Raw genomic sequence first — 26,380 nt, 5'->3', positions numbered from 1 at the left:
CCAGTGTATACAAGCCTAATTGCTCCAGCCTTTCAACATACGACAGTCCCGCCATTCCGGGAATCAACCTAGTGAACCTACGCTGCACGCCCTCAATAGCAAGAATATCCTTCCTCAAATTTGGAGACCAAAACTGCACACAGTACTCCAGGTGCGGTCTCACCAGGGCCCGGTACAACTGTAGAAGGACCTCTTTGCTCCTATACTCAACTCCTCTTGTTACGAAGGCCAACATTCCATTGGCTTTCTTCACTGCCTGCTGGGCCATATATTTGGTAGTAATGTCTTTACCCCCACGATCAATGCTTAAAAACTACACAGTTCAGTACAGTAACAATCAAATAACATACAAATCTACACAAGGAACTGCTGGTTTACAAAAAAAAATGCAAAGCGCTGGAGTAATTCAGTAGGTCAGAATAGAAGAGGCACGGATTGTGAAGAGGGAATATAGAGGGAAGGGGAATGTAGAGAAGGGAAAAGAGAGAAATAGGTGCACATTCACGTGGGACACAGGGACAAGAGGGGAGTAAAGGGGGTGGGGTGGTTTGTAGGTTAGTTATCAAAAAATTGAGAATTCAAAGTTCATGAGATTAGGTTGTCAGCTACACAGGTGGAATATGAGGTACTGTTCCTTACACTGACAATGGAGGAGGCCAAGGGCATAAAGGTCAGTAAAGGAATGGGAAGGGGAGTTAAAATGGTTAGCAACTTGGAGATCCAGCAGGCCTTGGCAGACCGACGACAAGTGTTCAGCTATAGTTGTTCTCACCAATGTAAAGGAGGCCATATCAGGAATACCAATTGAAGTAGATGATGGTAGAAGAGGTGCATATGAATCTGGAATATCATCTGGAAGGACTGCTGGGGTCCCTAGATAGATGTGAAGGAGGACGTATAAGGACACGTGATACATCTCCTGCAGTTGCAGGGGAAAGTACCTGGAGAGCTGTGGTTTGAATGGGAAGAGACGAGTGAACCAAGTTGTAGAGAGGGCAGTCTTTGTAGAAGGCAGAAAGGGGTGGGGACAGTAAGATATTACTAGTGGTGAGATCGTGTTGAAGGTGGTGGAAATGTTGGACAGTTATATGTTGGATGGGGAGGCTGCTGGGGTGAAAGTTAAGGACCAGTGGAACTCTGTGCTTGATCCATCTGGGAGGACGGGTAACGGGACACAGAGAAGACGTGGTTGAGGGATCCATGTATGACAGTGGGTGAGGGGGCAACCATGTTTACTAAAGAAAGAGGACATGTCCTAGAATGGGAAGTCTCATCTTGGGAGCAGATGCGATGGAGATGAGAAATTGAGAGAATTGATCTTTGTAAGGGGCAGGGTGGGAAGAGGTGTAGGCCAGATAACTGTGGAAGTCGGTGGGTTAGTGGTAGACGTCAACTGATAATGTATCCCCTCTGATAGAGACAGAAAGATCAAGAAACAAAAGTCAGAGATAATCCAAGTGGATTTGAGTTGAAGTATGTGGTAAAATTAATGGATTTTGGATTTCTCAATGGATTAAAGATGGAACAAGTTTTACTGAGATGTTAGAGGAACTGTGGCATCAGTTCTAGAGTAGATTACTCCAGCTTGGAATGGTGCTTTCTGTTTTTGATCAAGCTAAACCCAGCCTTTTGGTGCTTCACTTTAAAATATAAACATAAAAATAAGTATTTCTAAAAGTCGAACTGTACCAGTAGAGAGAAAAACCGAGTCAAAAATCATTGCTGGATCACTGATAGTTTGCCAATTAAAAAAAAACTTATGAGTAGACACTGACCCTCCTGACACGTCCCATAGCCCTGCTATTAACAATACATTACAGACAAAGAAGCATAATCACCCTCTAACTGCCACATTTGACTTGGTCTCACCCCATCAGATATTCCCTTGCTCCTATCCATCTTTCTCGCTATTTTATCTCTACTGAAAATTGCCTTTTTTAACTTCTCTTTCCTGGTTCCCACATAGGACTCATGACTCGATATGTTGATTCTATTTCTCTTTCCACAGATGCTGCCAAACTGGAACATTTTATTTCAGATTTCCAGCATGTGCAGGTGTTCTGATTTTCATTTACTGGAAGTAAGTTTCATTTATGGGCTAAAGTTCACGAGCTCTACCACAAAACTTCTGATCATCTCCAAGTAGCAAATCACATCAGCACCTGCTTGGACTTCTGCCATTCCAGCCGTTGGGATGCAACCTGAGCTTCGTGCCTTGCTTTCTCCAGCATGATCTCACGTTTCGCCTGAAACTCCAGCTCGACCATGGAACTTTCTTTCTGCAATAAAAGAGAACACTGATCATTAAAATAACTTTAAACACTAAAAGAATATTGTTCAATTTCATCTGGTCAAATTATATGGAAGATTAATAAGTCAATTTTTCAACCAGCCCCAACAATGCGACAAAAAGGCTAATATCCTGTGGGCTGCATTGGGATTGGGTTTGTTCCTCGGTTGGGCTTGTTCAGGCAACCAAACTACATTTCTCTGTCAGTTCCAGAATAAATTTAGGTTGCACGAGGAGAACAGAATTCATGCTGGATTAGAGATTTAGAGGAAGGTTGAACCTTTTGTCTGTTTAACTCATGAAGTATTAAATGGAAAACTCTTCTTCACAGCTGCCACTGTTAATCATGACAGACAAAAAATCACAAGTTTAATTTGAATATGGAAAATTACAGCACGGGAACGGACCCTTCCACCCAATCTTGTCTGTGCTGACCATGGTGGCAATCTAAACTACACATTTGGTTACACATGATCCACATAACCATTCCCTGCCTGGTCATGTGTCCATTTAAATGTTTCTTAAATAATGCTATTAGATCTGTTTCCACCACTTTCTCTGGTAGGATGCTCCAGGCACCTACCACTCACTGTGTAAAAAAGGAGCCTCATCAATCTATAACTTTCTACCTTCATCTTTGAAACTATGCCCTCTAGCATTTGATACTTCCATGCTGGAAACAAAGATCGATTATCGACCCGATCTATGCCTCTCATAATTTTAAACAGAATCATAGAGCTGTACATCATGGAAAGAGGCCTTTCAGCCCAACTTGTCCGTGTTGGCATGTGGGCTAGTTTGCCTCATTTCTCCCATATCCCTCTCATCCCTTCTTATCCATAATATCTTTTGAAAGTTGTAATTTGACCACCGATAGGTTCCGCCGATAGCTCTGTCAGGTCACCCCTCACCCCAGCTTCTGACACTCCAGAGAAAACAATCCAACTTTGCACACCTCTCCTTATCACTAATAGTCTTGAATCTAGGCAAAATCTGGTAAACCTCTCCTGAATCCACTCCAAACCCTCCACAAAATTCCTGTAATGCAACAACCAGAATTGCAATAACACTCCAAATGTGGCCTATCCAATGTTTAAAACAGCTACAATATGAATTTCCGACTTTTATACCAAAAGCCCTGACCAATTAAGACAAGTATGCCATATTCCTTCTTTATCACCTTAATTAATCGTGTTAAGCAATTGTGTTGCTAATGATTAAAGAAATCCTCTTCCTAAGTACTGTTAAAGTGTTATAGTGATCAGAAACACAGCAAACTCAAAATCTAAACCAACAGAACTTACTCACTAACATAATCAATTCCTCATTAAATAAACATGAACATTTGGAGTATAATATTTTTCAATACAGCTTGTTTCTGACAGAGATTCATGAGTGAGCATCGTCTCCAGGTAAAGTGAAGTAAGTAACTGGTAAAGGAAATCGGCCGATCCTTGATTAAGTCATTCCAATCCAATTTTAATGAACCATACTTCGTCTTTATTCTTATTCCAGTGTTAAGTTCCACAATGCATATTTCAAATATAAATCGTGGATGTAAACTTGTTGTACTGACCTGACCTGACTGTAGGCAGGATATTGACAAGGTTGGTATAATACATAATTTAAAAATATTATGGACTGGTGGCAGTGCCAGTCCTTTTTCTTTCAGAACCAGGATTCTATTGTTTCACAGCTTTCAACCAAGTGCTTTGAACCAAACACAATAATTTGCTGACAAATCAGTTCATTGCTGTGCCATGTTTTCACAGCGGCGAACCCACTCCTGTACTTAAGTGCTCCCATTTAAAACATTTTGTGGTAACAGACTATAGTTTATATTTTACAGAGCCATAAAATGATTTGCCCATGAATGATTTTTGTTTTATAAAATATAAATGCCCCAAAGATTTGTTTGCCATTTAAAACGGAGTCAAATATATTGAATGCTAAGGCATTCCCAATTCAATGTCAACCCGTGATGCCTGAAGGGCTTTTAGGTTCAGAATCATAATAGTATTACTGCGCAGAAATGGGTCATGAAGCTGTTGTGTGTGTGATGGTAGCTTTATCAACACAAACATTAACCTCATTCCACTGTTCACTCCCCTTTGCACAACACTATTTTTCAAAAGAGCCTTTTCCCTAAAGATCAATTATAGACTCTTAAACTATGCTTGCTGGTAGAAAACTTAACCCTGTTCTTTACCAAAAATTTGTGTCTCCAATTGTCTTAAAGAAACGGTAAACATCATGCTATCTTTTTCATTTGCATGCAAATGGTTCCTTTAATGCTGTATATATAGCCATTGAATTTGTAATCTCATTAAACTGTGTTGAACGCAGTTTTCATCAGTGATCAAATATTACAGCTCCCAATTGTTTTACTTAGTAGACTATTGACTTGCAAGTGATACAATTCAGAAAAAAGATTTTCACACAACTAACTACTTCCAAATATTTTCCTTCAGTAAGAGTCAATGATATAGACAAGCAGATGGATACATGGTTGTGTTAGAGGTTATTTAAGATGAAATAGAATGAATGACCTCAGATGGAGAATCCTCATCTACACAAAACGAGGCAAGATCCTAAAAATGAGAACAGAAGAAAGTTGCTTAAGCTTGAGAAATAAACGAGAATTACATTGTTTTTACTGACACTGGAGATAAATCCATCATCACATTACATAGCCGACAGTATTTAGATTAAAAAAGTTAGTCAAAATTAGTTGAACACATTGTTACTTCCACCATGTGCTGCATCTTTACTAAACCAGCTATCAAATTAAAACTCCCGAGGTAGATCACCCCAACACCTTCTATTCCCAAGAATCTGTGCAAGCTATCGTCAGAATTTAATCCTCTAAGCCACTTTAAAACCAGTGATCCAAATGACTTGAAAGCAGAGAACAACAGACTATTCAATTGAATAATTGAAAGATACAGCATAGAAACAGGCCCTGAGGCTCACTGATTCCACAAGCGACATTTTGCAGAGGTCAATTAACATACAAACCCACACATCTTTGAGATGTGGGAGAAAACCCACACGGCCACAGGGAGAACATGCAAACACTGCAGACAGCACCCAAAGTGATGATTAAACCTGGGTCTGTGGCCACCCTAAATAGAGTTAATTTTTCAATTGATGACTGTAATTTTTCTAAAGGTACAGCATGGAAACAGGACATTTGGCTCCCTGAGTCTACGCTGACCATCAATCCCCCATTCACACTAATTCATAATCATAATCATCATAATCATAATCATACTTTATTATATGATTATATATTATATATTATGATAGCCAAGTATGTTTTGCAACATATGACAAATTTCATTTGCCATACAGTCATACCAATAAAAAGCAACAGAACACACAAAATACATTTTAATATAAACATCCACCACAGTGACTCCTCCACATTCCTCACTGTGATGGAAGGCAAAAAAAATGTTCAGTCTCTTCCCTTCTTTGTTCTCCCGCAGTCGGAGGCCTCAGCCTTCCGTTGACAAGACGATCTTACTCCTGTAGCCGGCGGTGTTTGGGCCCTTGCATCGGGGTGATCAAGCTCCTACATCGGGGGGGAATCTCAACTCCCCCGCGCCGAGCGATCGGAACCGGGTCAGGGCTGATGGAAAACCTGCGATTTGGAGCTCTTGACCTCGGTCTCTACCCGAGACTGAGGGCTCCTCAATGTTAAAATCCGCAGGCCGCAGTTGGAGTGTCGATCCCAGGCAAAGGATTGCACGCTCCGATGGTAAGTCCACGCCCCGCAGTGGGGCTCAGTCAGTCCCGAGCAAGGCCTCCAGCTCCATGATGTTAGGCCGCAGAGCGACCGGAGATACGATCCGGAAAACAATCGCATCGCCGGCAAGATAAGAGATTGAAAAACAGTTTCCCCCGATCCCCTTCCCCACCCACGACATAAAACAAACCAGAGAACATTAACACAAACTTTTAAAACATACTAAAAATAACAAAAATGACGAAAAAACAGACAGACTGCAAGGCGAGGCTGCCATCGCTGACGGCGCCTACCGGTGGAATGGACATTTGGCTCATTGAGCCTACGCCAACCATCAATCCCCCATCCACACTAATTCTATATTATTTAACTTTCTCTTCCATTCACAACATAATTGGGGCAATGCACAGAGGGCAATTATCCTGTACTTCTTTGGGATATGGGAGGAAAATGGAGCAGCAGGAGGAAACCCACATAGTCACAGGAAGAACATGCAAATTTCACAGACGGCATCCGAGGTCAGGATTGAACTCAGGTCTTCGGTGCTGAGAGGTAGCAACTCTACCAGCTGCGCCACAATGCTGCCTGTGTGAGGATTTCAACTACACCACATTTATTTTTATCTAGGTGCAATGCTTGACAGTAATTAGTAGCACATACTCTGGGTAAATTTTATTCTTTAACCTGGGTCAACTAATGGAAACAGTTGTTGCACTCCAATCACTGTACAGGTACATACATATACAGGTAAGTTTATGACTGGCAAAAGAACATGCACACTGATTTTGAGTATCCATTAATTCCCAGATTTTTTAATGCAGTAATGGTCCAAATGCTCATTCATTTTGAATTTTATTCCACCAATCACATTCTTCTTGCTCACCTGGTAACTGGAGAACTTTGCTGAAGGGTTAATTTTTGGTGTCTCACCACTGGAATAAACAAATAAGCATATTTTAGACAGGTGTGGCTTTTAAAACCTGGGCCCTCAAAACATAAAATACAGTGGAACAAAAAACAGACACTACTCTGGAAGAACAAATGATTAAAAACCAGTTGAAAGCCGTGGCTTTTAATCACAAAATACACTGACATTAATAAACGCATTTATACAACAAATAAAAACTCTTTCCCTTCCAGAGTAAATTAATTTAAATTGGGGGAGAACGTACGTTGAATGTAAAGAGTAAGAGACTGGGAATGGATCTGTGGACGATTTTTTCCACCCAGTTGCAACTTGAATGTACTGCCTGAGAACATGGTAGTGGCAGGTATTCTCTCAGTATTTAACATGTGCTTGAATCACTCAGGCATAGTTGGCTGTGGACTAAATACTGATAAATAGGATTAACACAGATTGGTACTTGTTGGGCTGGAGAGTCTGACTCTGTTTTGTATGAAAATATGAGTCTTTTACCCTGCAATGGAGGGTGTGAGATATGAAGCTAACAGGCTGAATGGTTATGTCCAAGCCTAAATAATTTATTACACAAGGCACAGGGGTTACTTGCACTATTTGACCGAGGCAGGGTCATTCTACAATTGTTATGTCAAAGCCTAACTTACTAATTAAATCACAGTTGGAGTGCTTTGTACTTGGGTGGCACAGCAGTCAAATGACTGAACTAGTACTCCAAAGGTACAGACTAATAACACAGAGACCCAAATTCAAATCCTTCCTCCAGATCAGCTGAGGAATTTAATGACCTGCAACTTCTTAAATGCCACGGGTGATACACAGTGGGCCACCCAGATCAATAGTGATGAGAACTTAAAAACAAATCTGATCACTGCACGACAGGAGGTATGTGACTGTTGTAGAGGGTGCAGTGATGAAGGAAGATGTTTCTAGAGCTTTGGAAGGGAGGAGCCAAGATCTCTCAAATTATGAGAGCTCAAACTATGGTAAACAGTAACTACAGAGGGAGATTGAAATTAAGCAGCGGAATGATTGGGGGAGGATGCAAAAAGCCATTTCACCCAATGAGCAAGGGGAAGTTGGAACTCACTACCCAAGGATGAGTATCCAGAGCTGTGACCCGGTATCAACACCCTAGCTGCCTCTTGACTCAAGAGTCACAGATCATGGAAAAGGGCCCTTCGGCCCAACTCATTCATGCCGACCAAGACGCCCACCTATGCTACTCTAATTTGCCAAAGTTTGACCCGTATTCCTCTAAATGTATTTGTCAAAATGTGTTTTACAATGTTGTTACTGTACTGCCACAATCACTTCACCTGGTGTCTTGTTCCATGTACCCACCACCTTCGGTGTGAAAATGTTGCCCTCAGGTTCCTATTAAATCTTTTCCCTCTCACCTTAAGCAGATGCCCTCTAGTTCTCCATTCTCCAACCCCAGGATAAAAATTGTAAATTTCTGACCATCGCAATCACCTGGGTGACTTTCCCTCATTCAGATGACCAGAGAGGAATTTTCCAACTCTTTGAAAAACTTCCCTGGATGTTATTTTGTCTTCTTCTTCACCTTGCTCAGAACATTCCACTGCTCCAGGCAGGCAGGCTATGCTTGGTGATGCCTAAAGTATCACAACTACATGGGCTAGGCTGGAGAGACCAAGATGCGCACTGTCCTTCCCATTTGACGAGTTTCTGTTCACATTTGCAGCAGACAATGAGACTTCTTATACATTGCCATGGGGCTCCATTTCAACTTTACTTTGGATTCTGGATTATGTACCACCGAGTGACAGGTCTCTCACACACCAGGAAGGTTACAACTTACATTCCAGCATTTACTGAACCGGGCTGAATTTAGCTGATAATTAACCTGCGGTATGTGTGGACAAACCATGTTGCTTTCCCCAAACAGAAATCCTCCCTGCACTGCAGACACTGATCTAGATATGGCAGGATCAGTTTCTGCCTCTACTCAGCTCAGCGCCTTCCAACTTTGAAAGAAACCCTTTGGTAAAATATGAAGGACAGGAGCGATAGAGAAGCTGATTGTGCAGGATTTTCTCTTCATAACACAGATAAAAATATAACTAAGAAACATGTAGAACATTTTATACACAAAAACTTTTTTCCCTTACTGGTGCAATAAAAATAGAATTAAATAAAAGAAACCATACTTTATTGGTGACGTCTGGAATTCCAAAAAGGCCGTTTTATCCATTTGCAAAGGATAAAGATCCACTCCACTAATAGCCTGAAGATTCAGATTCAACCTGGAGCAAGAAGAGAGAAATTTAAGAAATTACAAATAAATGAAAAGTAACAATAAACCATCTGGACATCTAGCATTCAAACAGCAAATTTCACTGCCTTCTAATGATCTACTGCACTCTCCAACCAATAAAGTGCATTGCAAAATGTAGTCAGTTTAGTAAAGTAGCAAATGCAGCAGTCAGTTTGCCACAGAAAGCTCCCACAGTCTTCAATGAGGGAACAACAGAATAATTTGTTTGATGATAGTGTCACAGAGTTATAGTCATACAACATGGAAACAGTTCCTTCGGCCCAACTTGCCCACGCCGACCAATTGCCCCATCTACACTAGTCCCACCTGCCTGCCTTTGGCCCAAATTCCTTCAAACCTATCCTATCCAGATAACTGTTCAAATGTTTCTTAATCGTTGTGATAGTACCTGCCTCAACTACCTCCTCTATACCTCCTCTGTCACCATTCCATATAGTTACCACCCTTTATGTAAAAAAGTTGTTCCTTGGGTTCCTATTAAATCTTTCTCCCCTCACCTTAAACTTTTGTCCTCTGGTTCTTGATTAATACACAAATAAAGCACTTGGTAAAGATCAAACATAATCTTATTGAATGGTGGAGCAGGTACAAAGGGCCACATGGCCTTCCACGATTTCTCATGTCTGAATACTTTGTTCATGCTGAAAAAACAATTTGACTGCTAAAGCATGTGAAAAAATTGCATTTTGCTTTTTTGAAATGTTGGCACGCTGTGGAGTTCAGACAGTGCACACATCTATTATTATGGGCTCAATTTTTGTCTTCTGTCAAAGATAAGACTAATTTGCTGTCAAATAAATGTAGAACTGCCAGTGATGACAACTAGATAATTACAGCATGCAGCTCATTCTGAGTTTACCCTCAGTTTGTTTTCAAAACATTGTTGGAATGGTCTTGACAAACCATGTATCTGTAGCACATTCTAAAATGTTTTCAGTGCCTTGAAATATGCTGTTGAGACACTGCTCAAAGACCCAAACCAAAGAGTGGGAGAAGGTGAATTGGAATGTCCATCGCAAGTCTGTGAAAAGAGGCAGGAATAACGACTGGTTGTCAACCTTTTAACAGACAGCTCTCGAATCAGAAAGCTTATGACTGGGAATTGTTCTCTAGCCTCTAGTGTCAAATCAATCACTTCATAATTAACAACCATGTTAGTTTATTCTGTAATTGTGTTAAGTCAAGAACCATATTCAGGCATCAGCCACTTTGAAAGATACTTGGGAAACATTTATTGATTTGATGTATTGTAACAGAAGTAAAATGTGTGCATTTTGTAGTTAATTCACCCTGATTCTCCTGCTTTACTGTGCAATTTTTAGTCAAAATATATAGTCTTGTACCTCCTCAAGATGACGAGAATTACTCAAGACATTTCAGTAAATAACTGCATACGGGTAAGGGATGATCCCAAGACTTGATTGCATTTAAGTACTGTATATCTAATCTGTTTGGATAGAATATAGAACAAAGCTTTTCACTGAACCTCAGTACACGTGATAATAATAAATCTAAACCTAAACTTTAAACAAGGAAGATCATGTTTCGCAATTCTGATTGAGGATTTTGAGGAGATACCTACAAAAAAATGATGTGCACAGAGCAGCAGACGTGGTTTACATGGACTTCTGTAAAGCTTTTGACAAGGTCTCAAATGGTAGACTGGTCCAGAATAGGTAACGGGTAAGAGTGGACAAGTGTTTTTGACTGGAAATATGCAACAGTGATGTTTGTTTCCGGAGATAGTTAGTTGGTTATAATATTTATATACACAGATACCGACACATATATAAATAAATATAAAGTACTTGAATGAAAATGTAAATGGTCTGAGCAGAAAGTTTGCAGGCAACACAAAAATTGGTGATCTTGACAGCAAGGAAAGTTATCTAAAAATACAGCAGGACATAAATCAGCAGGAAAGCTGGGCAGATGAAATTTAATCCAGACAGGTGTAAGGTAATGAACTTTGGTAAATCAAAGTCTGAGAGGAGATAGAGTAACTGACGGAACTTGATGTAGAGGGCCTTAGCATGCAAGTCCAAAGCTCCCCGAGAGCAGTGGCACATGTGGATAGGATAGTGATAAAGTTATTTGGTATGCTTGCCTTCGTAGGCCAAGGCATTGAACACAAGAGTTGGGATGTCATGTTACAGTTATCCAAAACAATAGTTAGACCACACTTAGCGCATTGTTTATGGGTCTCAAAGCCATACTGCAGGAAAGTTGTGATAGCAATAAAGCAAGCAGAAGAAATTCATCAGGATGTTGTTTGGAATGGAGGGCTGTAGTTATAAAGATAGACCGAGTTTATTATCATTGCAATATCGGGGGCAAAGTAGTGACCTCATAAAGGTTACAATGCGTATAGGTAGGATAGGTTGTTAGAATCTTTGTCCCCAGGGAAGGGAAACTAGAGCAAGAGGGAACATATTTAAGGTGAGAGGACAGAATTAAAAAAAGATTTGAGAGGCAGCTTTTTCACACAGAAGATGGGTATCTGGAACGAGTAGCTAGAGGAGGTAGTAGGGGTAAATACAATCACAAAGTTTAAAAAGCATTTTGACAAGTACTTGGAAAGGAAATGTGTAGAGGGATACAGACCTAATGAGTAAAATGCAATTTGCGTAGACAGACATCATGACTGGCATGTGATGGGTCCAAAAGGGTTTGTATCTGTGCCATTATCAATGAATTCAACAAGATTTGAACAAAGTTTTTCAAAGGCATATGTAAAGTTATAGAAGTTGCCACAACTCGATTGCTGCCAATAATTTGTAGGCACAAAAACCTCAGAATGAAAAATGAAAATCAAAACACAAAACACTGGAGTTACAGGAATCCTGACATTATAAAAATACTGGAAATGTGTCGCAGATTAAAAACTTCACAGATGCTGGCTCATCAATTCAATATTTTAAGCATTTTGTGCAGTATAAAACTGCTCTTTCTGATAAATAAGCTGCTTGCAAGTAAACTTGTTACTGCTGGGCTTTATTTAAACAGCAGGATCAAATAAAAAGTTAACTAAATTCTATGAAGTTATTTGAATGAATAAATGGAGGCAGAAGAGACTCCAAATAAACAGAAACATGAAGGTATGGAGAGGAAAGGATTATCAGAGCAGAAATTAAATAAAGGTGAAAAGCTTCAACATTTCTGAAGAAGTACCTCTGCTGTTTCTGGACAATGCCTTCTGGAGAACTCGTATGTTCTGCTATCTCTGCTTCTGAGTCCAGATGATGATCTGTGTTTGGTCTGCAACAGAAACATATTATTCAGTGGGAAATTGACTTTCTAATTAATGGCATTAAAGATTTTAAAAACTGCTACTCTTCACAAATGTATTTTGCTTTTATTCTATTCAAATGAAGACCAACTCCTAATTTATTTTCTTAAGTCACGGCAGAGATTACAATAGGAAACATTTCCTCTCAAATTAGTAGTTAAAGCCCATACTGTAGCAGTCACAGGACAAGTTAGCATCATTCCTTTCTGTGAATAACTCTGCTGACTAAGTCAACAGTGAACTTCAGTGAACTTCAAGCACCTATTTTCACTCCTCAGTCTACTCTCCCCACATTCCCATTAACTCCCCACAGATTCTATCACTCATTCAAAAACTCAGGCAAATTTACAGCGGCCAATTAGCCTGCATGTTTTTGAGGTATGGGAGGAAACCCATGTGATCACGGGGAAAACGCCAGACAGCACCTGAAGTCAAAATTGTCCCAACTCTTCCAGCCCTGTGAGCTAGTGGCTCTATTAGTGCACCACTGTGCTTCCCTAAGAATCCCAGTGGCTGGCACTATAAAACTGGAGGCAAGAAACAGTGACCAAGTCTCTGCATACAGGACTATAAGCCAGTGAGCAAGCTAGTCCCATTCCACGGCATTATCTAATAAGGCAGCAGGATTATGGCCTTGCAGAGTAGCTTATTCCTTGATAATGTTCCTGACCTATGCAGAGTAGCACTGAGTTGCAACCTCCGATGTGAAATAGCTCACCAGCTGTTTGCACAGATGAAGATCGACTAGGGTGAGTTTTGGATGGAAGGTGATGCACATGGCATTAACTTCTAGTATTATTTTACAGTAAGGGCAGAAATATTAATTGAACATTTCTGAACAAGAATTATTATATAAAAATCACAAACATTTGTTCTATTGTCCAACTTGAATCCTCTTCAATTCTCAGTGGTTCCTCAGGCTCCCGTCCCTGTGTAAAAGCAACAAGAGTTAGTCCTTGCCCTAAGGGCATGATTACAATGACTGATAATCGTATGCAGTTACATGTACTCATTTAAATTGCATGTAATTCCCTTTTAAACTTGGGTATGTTCATTAAAATATCTGATTATTGGAAGTAAAATCTCCTCCAAATTAATTCCAAGCAGCAATTTTTGGAGCAGGTTTAGGTGGAATAAATTATTATCCAAACCATTTACATGCAAATATATAAACGAGTGATTGTTTCTTTCAGTTCAATCTGTGAAATTATTTGCCACAGAAGGCTGTGGAGGCAAAGTCAATGGATATATTTAAGGCAGAGATAGATAGATTCTTGATTAGTACAGGTGTCAGAGGTTATGGGGAGAAGGCAGGAGAATGGGGTTAGGAAGGAAAGATAGATCAGCCATGATTGAATGGTGGAGTGGACTTGATGGGCCAAATTACCTAATTCTACTCCTATCACTTATGATACAAATATCATTAACTGCAAAGCATCGACTTTAGGATTAGCATCACCAGCGATGCTACAAATGCAATATTACAAATATAATCATGCAATGTACAATATTCAAAAGGTCATTCCATTTATTCAATCATAAACCTATTCAGTTTAATAAAGGTATTTTCAGAAAAACACCATAATTATATACAAAATTAAAGGAATATGGTGCTGATTTTGATGAAGATTATTTCCTCTTGGTACTTCAACTGATAATTCTGTGGAGGATATAGAAAGTGTTTACATAAAATTGAATAAAACAAGAGCACAACGTTCTCAAGGAGGAGGGTGAGAAGCCAGATGTCATTGTGCATGTTGGCACAAGTGACATGGGTAGGAAAAGGGAAGAGGTCCTGCGAAATGAAAAAAGGGATGATCACCATGTTGGGAGTGTACTATAGGTGTCCAAATAGTCAATGGGAAGTAGAAGAACAAATAAGTCAGGAGAATGCAGACGATTGCAATAGTAATAGGGTTGTCATAGTAGGGGATTTTAACTTTCCCAATACAGACTGGAAAATTGCCATAGTATCAGGGGCTTAGCCGGGGTGGAATTTGTCAAATATGTTCAGGAACGTTTTCTCAGACAATATGTAGAGGACCCTACAAGGGAGAGGGCAAAGCTTGATCTACTCATAGGAAACTGGGAATGGCAAGTGACTGAAGTGTCCATGGGTGAGCCTTTTGGGATCAGCAACCATAATTCTATTAGCTTCAAAATAGTTATGGATAAAGACAGGTCGGGCCTACTGGTAAAAATTCGGAATTGGGGCAAGGACAACTTTGATGGTAAACTTGCTAAAGTTTGTTTGTGAGAAAAGAAATGTCCGGGTAAGTGGGATGCTTTTAAAGTGCAATGATAAGAGTTCAAGACATGCATGTTCCTGCTTGGGCAAGGCAGGTGGGAGTAAGGAAGCCTAAAAAAAAGAGAGAATTTGAGGATCTGGTCAGGAAAAAAGATGATAGACACAAAAAGCTAGAGTACCTCAGCGGGACAGGCAGTATCTCTAGAGAAGGAATCGGTGATGTTTTGGGTCAAGACCCTTCTTCAGACTGGTTAGGGATAAGGGAAACAAGAGAAAAAAAGATGCATGGGACAGGTATCAAGTGTATCCCTGGAGAAATTTCTGGAACGGTTGAGCATACTTAAGAAGGATATCAGAAGGCAAGTGATAGATCTGGCAGATAATATTCAGGAGAATCCAAAGAGATTTTATAAGTACATTAAGGGAATGAGGGAGACTAGAGAGAGAATAGGGCCTCTCAGAAACCAAAGCTGTTGTCTCTGTGTGGAGCTGCAGGAGATGTACAAGGTCTTTAATGAGTATTTCTCCTGTTTTACCATGGAGAAAGACATAAAGGTGGGAACTTGGGACAGTTAATAGAGAGGTCGAGGTTAGTCCGTATTAGTTGAGGAGGTGCTGGACGTTCTAAGGCATATGAAGGTGAACCTTCGTAACTATTACATGAATAAATGGACCCTTAATCATCAGTTGGTGTAGCATGTGTCAGTGATGCAACTACACAATTCAATGAAATTCAAATGTGAAAAGAATTCTTAGTCGAGCAATATAAACTAGGGTCCTCTACAAAGACAAGTTCTCAGTTACTCAGCCATAGTTACAATCTCCAATTTTCCCAGAAAACAGAGCATTGATGCACCCTGCTTTCTTTTGGCAGAATAAATATGCACCGTGAAGAAATGAAACTACACCCATTGAAGGAAATGGGTATTGGCAAATGCTGCTGCCAACACAAGCAGGTTTGTATACATAACCCTCATGAAGCATCGAGCTTGGCACTTGCCTTCATGTATGTCCTAAACTCAGAACTCAAGCCATCACCCTGGTTGGCCAACCTCGCCTCCACCTCGACATTATGCCGCAGCACATCCTTCGACTCCTGATCAGATTGCACTAAAAGGAAAAAAATGTTTTTAAAAAAGAGGTGAAAATATATATTTAAAATGTTGCTGTTTTATAAAGCCATAGGGAATGAAAATCCACTATTGTTAGCCAGTTTTTGTTGTTAATTTTGATAATATGAGGTAACCATCACGTGCTAAAATAAGTAACTAAAGGTGGAGCAGTCAGCCTCCAATTAATCACTCACTTCAAGGAAATAGACCAACCAACAAACTATCCAAGGTACTGGTCATTGAGAGTTTGAACTGGAACAAGAAAAGATGATGACAAAATAATTACTGTTTCACATTACAATTTTAATATATCAAATGTATTGAATACTTTCTAGGGGTTGAGTGGGGAGTGTGAAGGTGGTCACTTTAGCTCACATAGATGCTAGGTTCTTGTTTGTTCTGTAATAAAAGTGGTCACACATTGGGCGGTCCGCAGATCAGGAAAATAGGTCACTGGAAAAGTCGGAAAGTTGCGATTACATCTTAAGTGAGAACAAGGTCTATGAGTGAGACTGGAGCTCGTGTGAGCATTCAAATGGAACAGGGAATGTTTTATTTCGCAAGCCTGACGCCGCTATTTCCAATCAACTGGACAAGGTCGCCACCTGCACTAATGTGACTGATGGAGATTGGAAACCCCGAAAGCCAACGCACGGGGAAAGTGGGTACGTACAGCATTCAGCTTTATTGGAGAAGCTATATATGATAGGCTGTTTTGGAAAACAGCTACTATAATGTAGAATTGAGAATTGAGAGGTGACCTTGAGAATCACAATGATATCAGTTGTTTGAAATATTAGTGCCGTCTCTCCCTCTCCTTCAACCTGTATACCTTCCTCTGGCTCTTTACACCTCTTCTATCCTCATCTCACATCATTTGTCTTTTTATCTCTTGTCTTTGTCCAACCATCTGCCTATCCAAAATCTTCCTTACCTGTATTCACGTATCACTCAACAGAACAACAGTGAAACTACCACGATGACTAGGGTGGGGGAGGGATGGAGAGAGAGAGGTTGTAAGGGTTATTTGAAGTTAGAGGAAACATTATTCATACTGCTGAGTCCACACCTGGAACAGCGGATACGGTAGATGAGGTTGGAGGAGGTGCAAGTGACCCTCTGCCTAACCTGAAAGGACTATCGGGGTTCCTGGACAGAGTCAAGTAGGGGCAGGTGATGCATCTCCTGCAGTTGCAGGGGAAGTTTCCTGGGAAGGGGGTGGTTTGGGTGGGGATGAGTTATCCAGGGATTTATGGAGGGAAGGGTCTCTGTGGAAAGCGGAAAGGGGTGGAGATGGGAAGATGTGACTAGTAATGGGATCCCGTTGGAGGTGTCAAAAATGTCAGAGGATTGTGTGTTGTATGCGACGGTCGATGGGGTGAAAGATGACAACTAGGGAAACTTCATGTTTCGCTTGGGCAGCATACAACTCAGCAATACGAATTTTGATTAATTTCAAGTAATCCTTGCATCCCCTCTCTCTCTGTCTCTCCCTTTGTCGTCGTATTAGTTTCACTGTTTGTATAACTTGTTAACAACTTGCCCACAGCCAACAATGGACCATTGTGGGTTCTAACTTTATTTGATCATCGTTACTTTTTGCATATTTTTCATTCATTGTTCTATATATCTCTCTATATCTGTCTATATCTCTAGTTTCCCTTTCCCCTGACTCTCAGACTGAAGAAGGTTCTCGACCCAAAGTGTCACCTATTCCTTTTCCCCAGAGATGCTGCCTGACCCAGAGTTACTCCAGTTTTTGTGTCCATCTTTGGTTTAAACCAGCATCTGCAGTTCCTTCCTGCACAAATAGCATGGCAATCTATTTTCCAATAACCATTGGTATCCTGGATAAAAAAATATATGTTACAGGACCACAGAGATTTTGTAATCATGAGCATCTTCATAAAGAGACCAGTCCGATAGTGGAAACTTCAGGGAAAGTAATTGGCAGCATTGATCCCTCCCTCCTGAAACTTCTGACTACCTACAGCAGGGACTTCAAAGCTCCAAATAGACATTACAATGTTGTCTTCACAGCATATCGCAGGACATCAAAACCAACGTTAGCCTCCACTCGCAAACCAAATCCTCAGCATTCAATTCTCATTGCTTTCACTAGGCTGTGCTGGGCATGCCACGTCGTCTGCATGCCTGATGCCAGGCATCTGAAACAGACACACTGTTGCGATCTCTGTTCATGGTGAGAGGTAACCAGGCAGACAGTGGCAAAGATTCAAGGACATCCTCAAACGGTCCATCAACTTTGAGAACTTCAGGTCCAGTCATTGGGGTCACACAGAAGCTCAGTGTGAATGGGGAGAATAAATCTACTTCTCCAAACTACCCACTCATCATCCCATCAGACAACCTCTGCTCCAGACTTGGCAGACTTTGCCAGTCCCACTCTGGCCTCATGGCCCACAAAATGAGAGTGGCAGCAAGTTATCTTCAATCCTGAAGGACTCTCCAAGAATAAATCTATTTGTATCCAAAATAATTGCATGGGAAATCATAAACTTGTGTCGGCTTCTTCGAGATTCATTGTTCTTGGAGATCACATGACACCTATTCATTTCTCAACCATTTACATAATTTGGAAAACTTTCAATTTTCTCTTAATTATTCTGCTCCCGAGAATACCTTTATAATTTTCAAGTCCTTTTTCATAATGTGATTCATCATTTTATTAATATCTCAATGGAACACAATGAAACTTGTTTGTACAGATGCTGGCGCAGGTACAGATGCTCCCCGCCTTACGATGCTTCGACTTACGCTATTTCGACTTTGCAATGGTGCAAACGGCAGCGACCTGTGGCGAGCTGCAGCACGCTTCCGGCCACGTGATCACTTGTATTCAATGCATTTTGACTTACGATATTTTCGGTTTCCGATGGGTTTCTCGGAACGTAACCCCATCGTAAGTTGAGGAGCACCTGTACTTCAATTTCCTTTTTCAAAAATGGCTGTTGGATAATGTTTTGGCCATAGAATTACCATCATCATTTCCCTTTTCAATATGGGTAGTAAAATACCATTGCCTTGCAAAATTAAAATACCATTCTTCAGTTAGTTTCTAAACAACTGTATTCCAGTCTCCTCGTTCCCACGCTACTAAAATGTTATTACTAAGGGTAAATTTACAATTCTAGTTATCTCTCCCAAAATGTGCTATTTAACATTTACTTTTGATGAATTAATTGCTTAGAAATAATTAGATTTACAGATCTGAGACCTGCTCAGTATGCAGGTATGTCACCCGTCGTAAACAGTTTACCTTTCATTGTTCCAACATTCAAATATTCCTCCTGTTTATTCAAGTGATCTTCCTCCGAGATATGCGCCATTTGAAAGGTCAGACTAGCTGTATCTTCATCTGATGGCTGAAGGTGGAAATTTCACATAAAGTCCAATGAACAAATGCAAACATATCATTTTGAGGCAGTACAATTAGAGATAAAAAGGTAAACAAGCAATGGTGCTTGTTTAAAGGTACAGCAAAACACCGAGTGGAGCTGCTGCCTCACAATTCCAACTACTAGATGCCATTTTAACTTCCGATGCTGTTGGTGTGAAGTTTGCACTTCATGGATGGATTTCTTAAGAGTGCTGCTATTTTGTCCTACATTCCAAAGATGTGTAGGATGGTGGATTAATTGGATGCTGTAAATTCCCTCGAGTAGAAACTCAGGGGGGTTGGTGGGAATGTGGGAAAAATAAAACAAGATGAATGTATGATAAGTGTAAATGGGTGGCTGCTGGTTGGTATGGAAGGTGCGCCAAAAGGCCTGTTTTTTTGTGCTACATGATTCTACAAATTGGTAGATTGTATACAACATTTATTTGGGCATAAAAATCCAACAGGAAAAGTGCTCTAACCATGTTTTACAAAGGTAGTATTGGATCAAAGGCTTCTAATGTCACTAAAAAAGGCAATAAGACTTGAGGATTGGAAAAATTCCAGAAGTTAACAAAGTTCTGACTCATTGAAGGAGAACTAGTTAATATAAGGTGCAACTGGAAGGAAACATATGGTGTTCGTATGTACCTATGGCGTACGTCCTTCTTGGTTGAAGGTCACAAGTGAATGCTGCTGCTGAAGAAACCCTGGCTTCCTGCAGCACATCTTGCAGATAATGCACACTGCACCTAATGTGGGTCACTGATAGAGGGAGTACCCAAGGTGGCGGATAGGATAACTATCAAACAGGCTATTTTATCCTGGATGGTATTGTGCTTTGAATGCTGTAACAGCAGCATCCATCCAGGCAAATGGAAAGTATTCTAGCATATTCCTGACCTGAAGGCTTTGGGTAATCACTGATTCAAAAGATACCCTCTTTCTAATCTGTTTTTGTTCCCACTGTATTTACATGGCTGATCCACTTAGGTTTCTAGGTTTGTGGTGATCTTGATCCCATTAAATATCAAAGAGCCACCTTAAACTGAAGCTCTCTGTTGTTGGAGATGGTCAATGCCTGGGAATTGAGTGGCACAAATGTTTTTTGCCACTTACTGAACCAAGCCTGCACGTTATGCTGCATTCAGGTATTGACTATTTCATTAATGGAGAAATTATAAAGAATGAGGTAAGAGAATGGCAAATTTAATGACCTCCCAACATCACCTTGTACGTTCTTTTGAGACATTCTCTTGATCTGATTACACATGCATGCAGGAGCTATCATTACTTGAAGGATATATATTTGAATTAAGTTTTTTAAAGATTTTACATTTATTTCTCATGATTTATGAAACTGTAGGAAATCACACTATTTATTTTCATCCTTTTCTTCTTTACAACAAATCTTCATGAGTCATGGTGGGAATGCCGATGAGAGCATGTTTAAGGTGAGAGGGAGGAGATTTAGAGATTTGAGGGGCAAATTTCTCTACACAGAGTGGTTGAAATCTAGAGTGTACTGCCTGAGGTGGTGATTCAGGCAAATACTCTCACATCATTTCAGAAGAACTTAGACATACTTGAATTGCTAAAGGATAGAAGGCTACAGGCCTAATCGGGATCAATGGGATCAGTCTAGATGAGTGCTTTGGTTGTCTAGGCCAAAGAGTCTGTACTGTATTGTGCAACTCTGTGAACTCATTTCAGGCTAAAAATAGTTAGGTTTTGGGATGAAATATTTCAGACAAGTCTCTTTTGTTGCTGCTGCGCACAGCTTATTTAATTGGCGCATTAATAAAGGACATTCCAAGTAGACTGATAAAGGGTAGCAACAGTTGCATGCTCAATTAGATTTGTGTTGATTTCCTGTGATGCCTCAGCTGGTGTATTCCAAATACAAACATGTGATCACAGAAGATAAAACAGCAACTAATGGCTCAGAAAATGTTTTCCTGGAAATAATCACTGGCTTGAACAAGGTTGTAAAAGAATCCCTGAGTCTTCATCATTCAAGAGAAGCAGAGATGTTCCGGAGACTACCGTCAAGAATATCTACTGTACTGCAATTAATTTTAATCAACCACTCAGTCAGTTACTAGTACCTTGATCACCTCTCAAATCCAGGTGCATATTTTCAGTTTATCTTCAAGCAGTTGATCTAATGCTCCTGGCATATATTTATGGGAATCGACCTAAAACCTAATTAATGAAAGGTGTGGCAAGCCAGCCAAATATTCCATCTTTCATTTGCTTATCAAACATCAGAGGCATCTCAAGAGCAGAACTGCTGAGTGTCACAGGAATCCATAAAGGAAAGAATGACAGTGGCATTAATCTGTTAGAATTAACTCTGTTGCTCACTGAATGTAACACATAGAAAAGTACTGCACAGGAACAGACCCTTCAGCCCGCAATGTTTATGTCAAACATGATGCCATGATAAACTCATCTCCTCTGTCTGCACATGATCCATTTCTCCATTCCCTGCATACCCACTTGTCTATCTAAAAGCCTTGTAAACATCACTGTCATATCTACTGCCACTCTTGGCAATGTGTTCCAGGCACCCACACCCTCTGGGTAAAAAAAAACTTGCCCTGCGCATCTCCTTTAAACATTCAACTTTTCCTCTCTCACCGTAATGCTATGCCCTCTAGTCTCTGACATTTTAACCCTGGAAAAAGATTCCGACTGTCTACTCCATTTATACCCCTCCATATATCCATATATATATTTCTGTCAGGTTTCCCCTCAACCTTCGGTGTTCCAGAGAAAAATATCCAAGTTTGTCCAACCTCTTGTTGCTGATACACTCTAATCCAAACAGAATTCTGATATAACTCTTCTGCAATCTCTCCAAGGTTTCTTCATCTTTCTTGTAAAGGGGAGCAACCAGAACATGCAATACTTCATATGCAGCCTAATCTATGTCCTATAAAGCTGCAACATGACTTCCTGATTCTTATACTCAATGCTCCAAGCAGTGAAGGCAAGCATACTATATGCCTTCTATACCACTATATCTACTTGTGTTGCCACTTTCAGGGAACTATGTACTTGAACCCCAAGATCCCAATGCCGTTAAGCAACTTACCATTAACTTTCCCCTTACATTCAACCTCCCATGCAACCTCACATTTGCTTGGATTATCTCTACTTCCCTTCTTAAACATAGGAACAATGGATAGTCTCCTGTTCTCGTCTGTGGCTAGAGAAAATACAAAGACCTTTGTCAAGGCCCCTGAATCGCCACGCTTGCCTCTCTCAGTAACCTGGGATAGATCCCATCAGGCCCTGGAGATCTAGCCACCTAACACTCTTCAAGAGTCCCAACCCCACCGCCTTCTTAACCTTAAACTGCCCTCGCATATTCGTATTCTCCATACTGATCTCACTATCCTCCACATCCGTCTCCATTGTGAATACAGATGAAAGTACTCCTTCAGCACCACTCCTACAGGCTTGTTTCACAGAAAGACAGCACAAATTGGCTACTGAAAGATTTAACGATGTTTCAGAATCAAGATTGCTATTCTCTCTTTCAGTCCAGCTGGAAGTGAAAAGATATTCTGCTACAAAGAATTTAAAAAACGACAGTGGCTTCAAACATTTGCATTTCATAGTGAAATGCAGCTCACAGCATATAGCACAAGAGCATTTTTTCCCGTTAGATAAGAGATCCACTGTCTGCTGTTGTCCACTCATTTAAGCCACCGATCATACTGCCAAGAATTTTCCTTAATTTAGAAGGTTTGTCTGCAGATAGAAATGTTGGTATATTGAAAATACTCACTTCAGTTGCAGAGAGGCGTTTATCTCCATTATCACTTCCAATCCCAGAGTCAAAATCTTGTTTTTTGTCTGGATAAATGTCTTCAATGCTTTAAAAAGGGAAAGAAAATCTAAAATGTAAAAATCAAAGGTGCTGCTAACATCACATTCTACTGTCGACACGAATACTCTTGCAGAAAATGAATAAATCCTTTCTATCTGAAGACCATTGGTATAATGCGTGCACAAAGTTAGCAATTCCCCATGAACATCATTACCCTAAAATAGTCTTTGTGACACAGATTCACAACCCATCACGCATTTCACTAATACACAGAGGGAATAGCAGATGATCAATTTACCATTTAAGAAACTGTTCTGCTTGTGCCTCCATCACCTAATTATTTTTATCTGATCATGCAAATTCTGGGTCAAGGTGAAGAGTAACGCCATACAATTTGGATCCAGTTCAAGATGGCAACAATGGAAGGTGAAGGGGAAAGTTGTCAGCTGTGAACCAAGCTCACCTCACATAAGCTATCTGGGCATGTTGATGCCTTGCAGATTGAATTCTACAACTTATGATAACCCATGCTAATTGTCTGTATCATATTGGCCCTTTCTATGTAGGCCATCCATCCAATGGTTGAGTTTTTTTCCTCTTTAGTATAGCCTGATGTCATACAGCACTGCATTTTGCACCATTTCACGTTTCATTGCCTTAATTCTCACTCATTAATTGCCCTTAAATCAGAGCTTTTGTTCCACTTGTGCTCTCTCAAACTGCTTCATTAACTGAGACGAAGTGTGGACTCGACAACCATTTCGCTAAATACTTAAGCTCAGTCCGCTAAGGCCTACTGGTTCTCCTGGTGGCTAACCACTTTAACTCCCGTTCCTATTCCCATGTTGACCTTTCTGTCCTTGGCTTCCTCCATTGCCAGAGCAAGGCTTCATGCAAATTGGAGGAACAGCACCTCGTATACCGTTTAAGGGGCTTACAACCCCACAGTTATGAACATTGAATTCTCCAATTTTAGGAAGCTTTTACAAGCACTCCCCTCCCCCAGCCCCACCTCCAACCCCCCTCATTTCCTCCACTAAAAGTCCATTAACCAGTTCTCTAGCCAAGAGTCAAGGAACCATCTTGCCCGAGATCACCTGTTATCGCCCCAATTTGTCCTTTTTTTTTCTTGCTTCCAGTTCCCCCCACCAATCAGTTTTAAGGAGGGTCCTGACTTGAAACATCACCTATCCTATTATCTAGAGATGTTGCATTCCTTGTCTATTTTTGCTCCATTAACCAGATATAATCCCTTTGTTTTATCCATCCTTCCCACTCTTTGCTGTAACTAAAAACTAACTTGACTCTCTTTTCCAGTTCAAAGAGACTGACATAAAATGTAGAACCAAGGAACTGCAGATGCTGGTTTAAAAAAAAGACACAAAGTAAATTCAGCAGGTCAGACACGTTGACTCCATTCTGTTTCCAAAGCTGCTGTCTGACTTGCTCAGTGGTTCTAGCCAATTTTATATTCATTTCAGATTTCCAGCATATTAAGTTTTTTATTTTCATTTACAAACGAGTAACAGTCCTGGCAAGTAGTCAATTCTATTTTAGATTCCATATTATCGCAGAGCTTACATATGGCTGCAGGTAGGAAGAAATTTGTCTGTACTATGGTCACCCAGTTTATGTGCATCCTGGCAGGGCACCTCACAACTAACAGCCATTCTGTTCAGATCTGAGAATGGATTCTCAAGTTCCAGTGCGATAAGCCCATTGCATGTGGGGAGAATTGAGATCCTTATCAAACTACTTGGAACAAAACGGAGTCCAGTGTCATAGAAGTTAGTATAAGTAAAAAAGAGGTCTTCTCTGTTCACACCAGCTACACAAACAGAGGACCCAGAGTCAAAGCTGCTGCCTGATCCAATTACACTTTCCAACAACATGCTTATCTTAAGAATACAGAACATTAGAGAAAGGCACCAAACACCTGCTCCTGCATTCCCAAAGATTACGGTTGATCTTTTAACAACCCCCACGAATCCCTTAATTTCCTTAACTTCCAACAATCTGGAGATCTGTCTTGAATGTCCCCAATACCTGAGCCTAGGATCTAAGAATTCATCACCCCAAGTGAAGAAACTTCATCTCACTTTGCTCCCTAAGCCGACCCCTTATTTAGGGACAGTGACTCCTGGTTCTAGATACCCCAGCCACGAGAATCATGTTCCTTACATCTAACCTATGAAGATTCTTAGAATGTTTAATATTATAATACAATTGTCTCTTGTTTTTCTAAACTCAAGAGAGCACAGACCCAATCAGCTTTTTCTCTCTTCATAAGGCAAATCCTTTGTGCTCCCATCTCACCCTATCATACTAGGATGAATCTTGTAATATCATCCAGCAGCTCTGAATAATTCAACAATGTGGAGCATTGTATTAGGTGGTGGAATCTAATTGGGGTACTAGGTTAATTGGCTGGGTAAAATGTAAAAAAATTGTCCCTAGTGGGTGTAGGATAGTGTTAATGTACGGGGATCGCAGGGCGGCACGGACTTGGTGGGCCGAAAAGGCCTGTTTCCGGCTGTATATATATGATATGATATGATGATAATTGGAAGTACCCCAATTTCACATTAAAATTTCAGGGGAATCCATGAAGGAGTGTGTAAATGGTCATTTCCACCTGGCTCTGAAGTTAGAGACAGAATCTGGGAGAACACAGCGAGAGATTAACCCCTCCAATTGCACATGTTGTACTTCCACTGCTTCTGTTGTACAACTTAGATTTTTTTTTTTTAAATGCTGCACTTTCCATGCCCTACGCTTATTTTAAGTAATAAATTTCTCTCATGGATTTTACAAAACATATGTGACTCTGATTTATAAAAGGTAGTGGACCAAATCAAGAGAATATTATCAAATTGCTAAGATAATTTTGCTACCCCATACTATACATACATAGTCAAGACAAGGGAACCGTAGAAATTCCTACAAGGAACAAAACAGGCATCAAATAATAATCAAAATGGCTACTGTTTGTGCTACTTTCAAACAAGGTATAAACAACCATGCATTGCCACCTCAATGTCAGCATAAAATAACATGAAAATAACAAATGAGGCAGAAAGATGTTCTTTCCAAGGCCTCTGATCTGCATGAAGAATCAGAGGTTTTTTTATAGAGAATTTGTGAACTCTCTGGTGTTTGAGAAACAGAAGCCTCTGTATGTATGTTAAGAACAGAACACCACATAAGGTTCTCTCTTATTCTAACTTC

The 26,380-nt window shown here is 40.3% G+C and overlaps 1 protein-coding gene across 6 annotated transcripts in view; it reads right to left on the bottom strand.

Moving 5' to 3' along the window:
* Positions 1-26,380, bottom strand: part of lrch1 (leucine-rich repeats and calponin homology (CH) domain containing 1) — a 133,244-nt gene that overhangs the window by 34,887 nt on the left and 71,977 nt on the right. For 5 of the 6 annotated variants that reach the window (XR_013547908.1, XR_013547907.1, XR_013547910.1 and 2 more), the window contains exons 7-15: positions 23,111-23,198; positions 19,192-19,297; positions 15,800-15,909; positions 13,419-13,480; positions 12,434-12,520; positions 9,135-9,230; positions 6,925-6,973; positions 4,840-4,881; positions 2,163-2,279 (exon numbers count right to left, since the gene is read on the bottom strand). Coding sequence is in view for 2 of the 6 variants with exons in the window: in XM_078409347.1 (XP_078265473.1) it covers positions 2,163-2,279; positions 4,840-4,881; positions 6,925-6,973; positions 9,135-9,230; positions 12,434-12,520; positions 13,419-13,480; positions 15,800-15,909; positions 19,192-19,297; positions 23,111-23,198 (757 nt within the window). In the remaining 4 variants the exon portion in view is untranslated. The remainder of the gene's footprint in view (positions 1-2,162; positions 2,280-4,839; positions 4,882-6,924; positions 6,974-9,134; positions 9,231-12,433; positions 12,521-13,418; positions 13,481-15,799; positions 15,910-19,191; positions 19,298-23,110; positions 23,199-26,380) is intronic. The other variant, XR_013547909.1, reaches the window with a different exon arrangement.

Source organism: Rhinoraja longicauda, chromosome 12, assembly GCF_053455715.1.
Source record: "Rhinoraja longicauda isolate Sanriku21f chromosome 12, sRhiLon1.1, whole genome shotgun sequence".
Lineage (NCBI taxonomy): Eukaryota > Metazoa > Chordata > Chondrichthyes > Rajiformes > Arhynchobatidae > Rhinoraja > Rhinoraja longicauda.
Note: the sequence above shows the minus strand (reverse complement) of the source record. Positions and strands in the feature narration are given on the sequence as shown.